The sequence below is a fragment of the Cylas formicarius genome, unplaced genomic scaffold (assembly GCF_029955315.1).
Source record: "Cylas formicarius isolate icCylForm1 unplaced genomic scaffold, icCylForm1.1 PGA_scaffold_1__22_contigs__length_36826433, whole genome shotgun sequence".
In the NCBI taxonomy this organism is placed as follows: domain Eukaryota; kingdom Metazoa; phylum Arthropoda; class Insecta; order Coleoptera; family Brentidae; genus Cylas; species Cylas formicarius.
This window is the reverse complement of record NW_026844264.1, coordinates 28,476,834-28,487,147: the sequence shown is the minus strand read 5'-3', so window position 1 is coordinate 28,487,147 and position 10,314 is coordinate 28,476,834. Positions and strand designations below refer to the sequence as shown.

The following is a 10,314-nucleotide window of genomic DNA, read 5'->3' as shown; positions in this document are numbered from 1 at the left end:
TACATATCAACAGATAATTTTATTTAGATTCTTCACTCTTATACTGCTTTCCATTCTGTGGCTAAAAATTGCAAAAATGTAAAAGATACTTAAAACAAGCAAATACCTTTTGCAAGAAATAGGTACCACTTTTATATTAAAAAGTGTGGTTAACATATAACTGAAAAGTTGGCATTTAACTAAATTATTAATGGAATTTGGTTCAGCGCCCGATATTGAAGGAAATGCAAATAAGGAAAAAAGAGAATATATTTTTGTCCCAGTTGAAACTACTTCCAATCTTCTAAAAAAAAATATTTCACTATTTCACGATACGTTAAATGTCGCGCGTTTCGTAGGGGTGGATTAACATTAGTTTCCGGTGTTTCGGGCAAATAACCGCGCGGTACGCGTCAAACCCAGTTGACCATTTCTCGTGTAACAACAATCAGGGAATATGTATTTTTTCTTTGCTTATCTGAACCGTAAGCTTTGGAAAAGATTAGCGCTTGGTCACCGTCTGCCCGTGTCCACCGTCGTATGTGAGCCCTGCACGCTCTGTTGCCTAGCTACCGTGTCCTGCCAACTGTAAACACTTCCCCGCCAGGGAGGGGGTATTCCGCGGGCGGCGACCAAAGACGTCCAGCCAGTGGCTGGGCTTGAACGAGTGACGTCACGCGACGGCAACGAGTGAGGCGCCCTCAATGGCGCGCGCACCACTTCCGACAAACGCGGAGGGGACATGGTGGTGGGGCAGGCGCCGAGGATTCCGAACTCCAAGAATCCCCGCGTTCAGTCAGTAGTACAATCAGAGTCGCCGCGTGTGCAGACTGTCATGCGTGACGTATTAGTGTTGTTTTGTTGATTGCTTGGAAAGATCATCAAGCTCTATGACACCTCGCGGCGGCCGAGTAGAAAGCGAGAATCGTAATTTTCGTGTGGCAACGCTGTGATTTTCGAGAAAACTGTGTTTCGATTTGGTGCAAAAGTGTACGAACACGAAAATAGTGTCGATTCGGCGGTTGGGCGGCCCTTGCAGGGCATGGCGGCCACCACGTACCTGCCGGTGAGTAGTGCGGTTACAGCAGATTTGGAGGGCAGCGTCGTAGGAATGAACATCGTCGGTGGATACCATACAAGTGCGTCGCCCAGATCGGCGGCGGACGCCAGCGAAATGAAGTACCTGCCCCAGCATCACAATCACCACCACCATATGGCTAGTTCGCCGTCGCCTGGTGGCCACGCGGCTATGTCCCTGTCGGCCGCCAACCCCTGGGTTAGCCTGCAACCCGGCGGCGATCCCTGGGCCGCCTCAATGGCGGGTATGCACGCGCACCATCACCACCCGCATCAGGACGTTAAACCTTTGGCTCAACAAGCGGACATGATGCACCACCAGAGGCAACAGCAGCAAAGCATGGGTTCCCCTCACGGTTGGCACGGACCCGTCACGTCTGCACATTACAACCCCGGCGGTGCGGGTTCTCCATTGCATCAGTACCATTCGGCGGTAATGAACGGGATGCTGGCGCACCACCAAGGCGCGCCCCAATTACACCACCCACTTTCGCATAGAGATATGCAGAGTCCGCACCACCCGCAGCACCCGGATAGGGATGTTAGTGGTGGTGAAGATGAGACTCCGACGAGCGACGACCTGGAGGCGTTCGCCAAACAGTTTAAACAGAGACGGATAAAATTGGGGTTTACGCAGGCGGACGTGGGATTAGCGTTAGGTACATTATACGGCAACGTTTTCTCGCAAACAACAATCTGTAGGTTCGAAGCGTTACAGTTAAGCTTTAAAAACATGTGCAAGTTAAAACCGCTGCTGCAAAAATGGCTCGAAGAAGCGGACTCGACGACGGGCTCGCCCACGTCCATCGATAAAATAGCGGCCCAGGGCAGGAAAAGGAAAAAGCGCACGAGTATAGAAGTTTCAGTGAAGGGGGCCTTAGAGCAACATTTCCACAAACAACCGAAACCATCTGCTCAAGAGATCACGTCGCTAGCGGACAGTTTACAATTAGAGAAAGAAGTGGTTCGGGTGTGGTTCTGCAATCGGCGGCAAAAGGAAAAACGAATGACGCCGCCGAACACGTTAGGAAACGAAATGATGGAGGGTATGCCGCCGGGTCACATGCACCCCGGCTACGGTCACCACCCGGACATGCACGGCTCGCCCATGGGCCAGCATTCCCACTCGCATAGTCCCCCGATGTTATCCCCCCAGGGCATGGGCCACCAATTGACGGCCCACTAGCACGTGGCCCACTGGGCCTCCTCCCTGCTGCACCACAGCGACAACGGCTAGTGATATTCCTCCGCGGTCGCGTTTCGGCCTCATCCGCTACCTCAAAGGACTGTTCGTCAGCCCTCCGGCCGTTGCGGGGGTCCAAGTGGACATTTTGCGATTTAAACTGAAGTGCGAGTGAGTATAGTTAGTACCTTAGACTGTACATTCTTGTAAATAAGAGTGATAGATGCCGCCCGTCGGCCCTGTAACATAATTCCTAGACGATATGCAGGGTGAGTTGAATGGTTCATTTACGTTTAGCGGGTAGAATTTGATGAATTATTCGGAAATGTATATACTGGGCGCTGAATCGAAATCATAAGCTCTAAACACTACCGAATGCGTTGAAGGGATGAGGGACGAAATACCCATTATTTTTATACCATTTCCATTTGTGTTGGAGTGCGTGGTGATAGAGAATATTTGAGTTAATATTTGCAAATCCAGTGGGGCTTCAGCTTTTATGTTTTGTCTCCCAATTTTTCTTCCAAACTCGACTATTTTTGAAAATGTTTAAATTTAAATAATTTGAATTCCGTTTGTTGTAGTGACTGAATACGTATTGTCTATAATCATGTTCTTGTCTTTCGATCGATTCATTCTTTTATCAAATGGTGCATTTCACTACGTGAAGATTATCTTTTAAAATTTGATTGAGACTCTCCCTTTGGTACCCAGTTGGACGAATAATTTTTGCAACAAATATCGGTCAAAGATTAAGTTGAAAGCGCCCTCTAGATAATCGATTTTGTAAACAACAATCCCGTGCGCGTCCGCCATTTATATAAAAATTACAAAAAATTAGACACGAACTTACGAAAATGTGCCACAAATAATTAAAATAATTAAATTATTCAAACGCGAAATTAAGAATTTTATTACTGATATGAGAAATTATAATAAAAAGGGACGTAATTTGGTTTAATTTTAATACTTTAGCATTTTATAAATATTAATACGTGGAGATAAAATACGCTATACCGACATTTTCAAAATTATTGTATTACAAATCGGACGACTGCTGGAAGACCGCTCCATTATATCTGTAAGACAGAATATTATGGCGGTTACTTTAAATCTTCGTTACGCAATAAGTATGGGACAAGATATGCAACCTATTTTCGACGCAAAATTCCCCAGTATATACCGCGCGTTTTCAAATTCCATCGTTTAAGCGTAAATTTACTTTGCGCAGTCGACTCGCCCTGCGTAAAAGAGGAATCGTCTTCGCATTCCAAGCGGATCAAGTCGTGATTTATACTTAGAATTTTAAGACACTGGGACGGTTGACACTGTATACTGTAAGTTTATAATGTATAGAATGTCGCATATATTTAAAAAAAAAAACTATTACAAAAGTTGTTCTTGCGTTGTTATTATTTTTGGTTAGAAATGTCGTACGGTTGATCCTTGACTTTTTATTTTTGGATAAATTATACGCACCCACTAATCGTATAGTAAGTACTGTACGGTACGACTGATACGCAGTCAACGTTTATAGTAGTCATACTGTCTCACATTGAAAACCTGTCAAGATTGACGATTATTTCTAGTCATTTAATCGAGGTTCTACGTTGCTATGGGTCGTGGTTCTCCCCTCAGTTCGGCGAGCCATCTGGCCGGGTTGTTCTTTAATAATCCGGGCAAAAATTATACACCTGCGGTTTTTAAAGCGACCACCGTGTAACAGACGTACCATCAGATTTTGCCCGTCATCACGAAAATGCAGGAAAAGAGAATCACGACCTTAAATTCTCAAATTGCAACGAGTGTACACGACATCCACGCTAAAATTTCTACTTTCCAAGGCTCACATTCGTTATTATTGGTTGTTTTATAGGTAATCTTTCTTCTTGTACTTATTACGAAAATTATATTGTTGTATCGAAAATTATCTAGGTTTTATGATTTCCGCTCGAGGAGCGTTACGGATTTTTGTTTGCCCACGAAAAACGCCAGAAAGTTTACTAATTTTTGTTAATTTATGTGCAATGATTTGTTTTCTTGTATCAAATACGTATCTTTGTTTAACTTAATGTTATAATTTTAGAAGGATTTGCCGCCGCGTTCGCGAGAATTTACGTTAAAACCCGTTGCCATATGAGAAAAATCCACAAATTTCTCTAAAATTATAAGATTTTAATTGAACAAACTCTTAACTGCATTCTCGGTCCACGAATTAAGAAAAAAAGGACAGAAAAACTGACCGGCGACCTCAGTTAGGTATTTCTGAAGTTGGTATTCCGCTGTGAGGCCCGTTTAAAAACCTGTTTTTCAAACAGTTGTTTCAAGTTTAAATTTACTTTAAAATCCTTTTAGTTAAATCGATAGTGATATAATGTTGTTTCTTTTTTAACTTTTAAACCGTGGAAAATATAGAAAAAAATCTAAAGCTATAATTTATTTTTTATTTTGTGTAAATGTATAAAATATTGTTATATATTATAATAGAAAAGATACTATCTTTGTGTATATTGTATTTTTATGAATGTCCAAAAATAAAAATAAAGTAAGACTGTTTATAAATTATTCAAGATTTGTTTTATTACTGCTCTTCTCGTTCCAAAAGAATTGTGTGACCGAAATGACTGAATAGATTGATAAATGGATTTTGAAAAGTTTTTGGGTTCAACTGTTTCCTCTTAATAACGTTCAATCCATTTTCCACTTAATTTCGGTGCATCTAAATAGGCATTTTCGTGATTTTTACTACTTAAATGGATAATAAATATAGATATGCTCACCTCTTGAAATTAAATATGGAACTACATAACGAAATATTTCGCCTATCTGTTATTGTTTAAAGTAAAATGCATTCTCAGCTATTGGAGCCTTGCGAAGGTTTTCTATATAACTTTGCAGAAGAGCCGAGTCGACAACTTAATATCTGCCGAATGTCAAAGAAACACCGCCATCCAGTTTTTGTTATGCACAAACTTCTGTACATTTTCCTTATTTTAGACGGAGATTTCAATTCCGAATTCACAAAGTTTTGGCCACATATCGTTGACATTTGGCAGGCGTTATTTTTTTAATTCTTAACTTGGTTTTCTAGACAGGTGCTACGTGGAAAACATCGTTTAAATTTTAACAATAGAAAATAATTCGGAAAATAAGGAACCTTCCGTTTTGAGTACAACAAGCCACTAAAAAGTATAGTAAGAATAGATTAAGTTTCGCTTAATTTTTTTTAATTTGCCTTTTCACTCAGATCGTGTTTTTATATGCATGTCTATTACGAACAAAAATTAATTTCTCTTTAAAAATTGTTTACTAAACTTGAACTGAAACAACTTCTATTCAAAGTGCGATAAAAGCTGTTTATGAAGGGCAGTAAATTAATATGTGTTCCATAGTATTAATTATATAAACCAAAAAGCATACAAAATACAAAACAAAACTTTTTGCGGAAAAATTAGTTGATTGTTAAGTGAATTGTGAATCGTGGTGATAAATCATAATTAATGATAATTAACTCCATAATTACATTATAATTTCTCTTCTGCGTTGTTTAACACTAAAGTTTTGTTAATTATTATATAATAAAATTTTGCAATATTATATTTTTCACTTAATTTACTTCATTTAGTAGGTTGGCAGGATGCAGATTTTTTCACCCACTCACTGTTACTTTTTTATTTAAAATTTTAAATTAATTTAATTAAATTAATTTAAATTTTATGCATATAATTAATTCATCGATTTTAGCACAAGAAATAAATTCCAAATTTTTGTTCCACAATAGCCACGGTACTGACAAAATAAATTTGAGAAAGGCAAAAGTTGTTGAACACGAATTCAATGTTAAGTAAAAACATTTACCAAAAATGTGTCAATTTTTTTAGTTCCAAAATAGAAATAAAAATTTATGATATATTGTAGCTTCTGTCTAATTAATACAAAAATTAAATTAATCACAAATAAGAACAAACAATGCAACACATAAAAAATCACGATTAAAATAGAATAACCCATATTCTCAAAATCTGATTTATCTGATGATAAAATTTTATGTATGTCTATATAGGTCAATTATGTTAGTTGAAAAGGTTACAGTGTCAATGAAACTTGTCACTCTGCTTAGATTAATATACGTGGAAGTCCTAGTAAACATTGCGTTTCCTAAAAAACTATTATATTATTTTTAATAAATAGCTATATTTATAGCATTTCATTTTAAGGAAAATTAACAACTTGCGGTCCCCTACCACCAAAACATTCGAGTGCCCCAAGAATCCAATCGAATAAACAATACAAAAAAGACAAATATTAGACCCATCTCGGTTCCGAGAATCTTTTGGCTACGTTGCCTTTTTTTTTAACTTAGGTGTGTATAAGATCTTCAACATACTTGAGTTATGGGTTCGTAACCTCGAGGCAAACACAGGTATCTGTGTATGGTCACCGGCATTGCTTCAACTGAGAAGGAGAGAATACCGTTTCAGTTAGACAACCCATAGGTAGGTATACCATGGATCTCATTAGCTTTTAATTAATTTCGTAAAGTTGTTTGGGAATGTGTGTTGCTGGATCACCTCATCGAGCAATATAAAGTAGAACTTATGTTACAACTTATTTTTTTCATTTGATGGAAAATTTGTACTTTCATGTTATGGCAATTTGGTTGTTTATATTTTTTTTAAACGGCAGTTATACCTTTATAGGTGTTATCGAGGTCTTTTGATCTCAGATTTCCTTCTTCGTAGACTACATTCCGCAACACGTTCTAATGACATCAGCGCCCCCCACGCTTAAGCGGTTTCTTATTCGCGAATGGAGTGCCAAAAAACCTTTGTGAATAATTTTAAATTACAATTTTATGAAACCCATTTCTGATAATTTACCTTTGCTATACCTAGCGTTTATTTTAGTTGACCTATCCGACCCAATATCTTGCACCCTTTAAACGACACGGCATGTCATCTGATGGCGTTATATGTATACATTTATAACGGTGTGAAAGACACATGCGAGTTGGAAGGCAAGATACGTTCGGCAATTTTAATTAATTAATATTTATATTTGTTTTGTCGGTTTCGTCGGTAATTAGGTGTTGCCTATTTTAGAGGTTAAGCATAATTGGTGATCGATCAAAGTGAGCTGCAGATTAGCCGCATCAAAATTAATTAGAGTTTTCTTGTCACACTTGGGTGACCGTACAATATTTTGTCAAAGGCGATCAAAGCAGGTATAATTTTTAATGTTCTTGTGCGAATAGTTGATTTAGTGGTATTAATTCATGTCATTGCTTGTGGTTGTGTCTCAACTATTACTATTACGAAATCTTTTTTTTCACAACTCTTTGCTCACGTATTGTTAACATTGCTTTCGATGCTTTTAATTCGGTTTTCTCGGCAGAAATAATATTGTAACAATACGGTATAGGGAAGGTTCCATTTTGAGCTCCACACCAAAAAGCACACTTAGGTTTGAATACAGATATGGTAAAAACAGATTTTGGTTTCGTTCGGTGTCTTTTTATCAGTTTTTTTTTAACATTTCGCGTTGTTTATGCATATTTATTACCATTTAAAACTAATTTTCCTTAAAAACTGTTTGACTAAAGCTGTTTCATAGTACCTACGATTTTATTTTTATCTGCACCTTTAAGCTATCAAAAATTATGTAAATTGGAAAGGCAGGACAACACTAATGAAAAACAAAACAAAATTCGTTACTGAAAAATGAATTGATTGTTGAGTCAATTGTGGATTTTGATTATAAATCATAATTAAGAATAATTTATTTGCATTGTTCATATTAAAATCTTGGAATATTATATTTCTTACTTATTAAAATTTTATTTAGTAGGTTGACTGGCTGCAATTTCATTATCCGTAACATTAACTCTATAAAAAAATTTAATGCGTTTTGCTTTGGCATTGTTAATAAATATTAAACGCATAACGTTTAATAAAGTGAACCGCATCAAAGTTAATTAGCGTTGACTTGTCGCGCATGAGTAACCATGCAATATTTTGTCAAACTGTAACAAATTGAGTAGTCAAATCTATTTTATTTATGGGTTAGTTGCTTGGTTTACTTGGGTTAGATAATTTGATTGGTTTTGATAGTACCTATAGCAGTGTTAATTTGGTGTGGCAAAAGCTATTTAAAAATTAAAATTTTCTCAAAAATACTAACAAAAATTTCATTGCTGCTTTAATGTTAATAGGTAGGTACTTACTGTAAATGTGTTTTTAGGGAAAGGAAACAAGCAAAATACTAGAAAATATCAGTCGTTAATTACCATAATGTTACGTAAGAAAGATATACAAGACACGATTTTAAGTGTTTTTTAATTTTAGTGACTAGATCAGTAGTAAAATTATAACATTAGCAGGTATACATATATTTAACGGATATCAAGTAGCCGTAATGAAATGTAGCATTACAATTTTTTTTTAGTATTATTCAATTCTTAACATTAATGTAACTAATGTTTTAATGCTTATTTATTACTACTCACGTGCTACAAATGTATTTTATATTTATAAATGGTAATTAAGTCAGTTACATTCAATCTTCGTAAGATTATCGTTACTTAATTAGAGTTAACTCTATGTCACCAACTGGTCGCTATGCATGAGCAGTAATTTATTCGAAACTTAAAACAATTTTCGTATTCAGTTTTTAAGCTACTCATCCGGGATCCACCTTGTGAGTGAGTATTTGGAAAATAGATCTTTCAATTCTCTTTCGAAGGGGCATATGAGAGTGTTTCTTTTCTTTTTCCCTATCCTGTAGATGTAGCAGAATTCACGGAATTTGATGGAAGACTGTTGTTTAAAAATTATGTGAGTTTCGGTTTGTTGGCTCAATACGCCACACAAAGACGGTCAGCAGTTATCTACCAGGCTCCATGCATGCGAGCATTAATTTAGGCAATTCGGGCTTAACCCAAATCTAGATTAAGACCATATAACTGTGATTAGGTCCAATTAATCCCGCTATTAGACGACAAGTGAACTGTGAAAAATCAAAGGCGATTTGATAAATTACCGTTAATAATACTGGTTCAATCTGATACCGGCGACTTTTATTGGTAAAAAAACGTTCCGTTAATCTAGATACCCTTATTGTTGTACTTGAATATAATCAACCCTTATTACGCACCGTGTTACCCGCACCGGGTAAAATTATGAAATCCGAGTGATATATTGTTGAATATTGTTGGGAATGGAACCGACATATTTAGAAAGAAATCTTGTAATTTTCGGCTACCGCTTTTAATTACATAATTATGTAAATGGAATTAACAGGGTGTATCGAATTCGATTGTTACCATTATGCCCTCGGAATCGACAAGGGCAGCTCGAATTCGGGGAAAGTTGCATATAGACGATTTCGATGGTATTGAATAGTTATGTTTTTTTTATTCTTATACTTGAACTGACTTGACTTGATCCCTTGTTTATTTGAAAAATACTAGTTTTTCTTACTGATTGTTGATGCACATTGCAGGTTATGTACCGTGCGTTCAATTTATCTGGATAATATTTTAATGGGCTGTAATTTTTTTGTTTTTAGAGATATCAAGGTAAACAAAAATACAAAATGTAGGGTTAGTAGCCAAGTTTTTTCCCAAGTGACGTATAATACAAAACACTATCAATTTCCTGACATATAAGCCTACATCATATTTTTTTAATGGAACACCCTGTATATTATATATGTGTTAGAATAATTTATTCCGATTACAATTATCTAACAAACTTTACATTTTACTCAACTCGTTTTTGAAAAATCGGCTAAAATAGAAAATTTTTATATAATTTCATAGAGTGGATTGACTAACAAATAAAAATTTGTTTATGTATGACAACGTTGATGGTTTAATTATTGTCCAAGTCATTATTGTTAAAATGGTTTTTCGCGAGTTTAGCATCTTTCTTAGCAATACTTTCTGAATAAGTGCAAACGCAGCTCATCGTCGGTATATTAGACTTTATTCAGAGCGCCGAGCTCCTTCAAAACAAATATTTCCAAGGCTGGCAAAGGAATTTGCAGAAAACGGTAACGTATTAAATGCTTAAAAG

The 10,314-nt window shown here is 36.6% G+C and overlaps 1 protein-coding gene across 1 annotated transcript; it reads left to right on the top strand.

The window, feature by feature from the left end:
- Positions 1-767: 767 nt before the first annotated feature.
- On the top strand, positions 768-4,773 carry LOC132697000 (POU domain protein CF1A). The gene has a single exon (XM_060662228.1). The coding sequence runs from the start codon at positions 1,022-1,024 to the stop codon at positions 2,240-2,242; it is 1,221 nt and encodes a 406-aa protein (XP_060518211.1). The 5' UTR covers positions 768-1,021; the 3' UTR covers positions 2,243-4,773.
- Positions 4,774-10,314: the final 5,541 nt, after the last annotated feature.

Bases quoted from the DNA above. Each gene is read 5' to 3' on its own strand.
- LOC132697000 (XM_060662228.1), top strand. From the start codon at position 1,022: ATGGCGGCCACCACGTACCTGCCGGTGAGTAGTGCGGTTACAGCAGAT.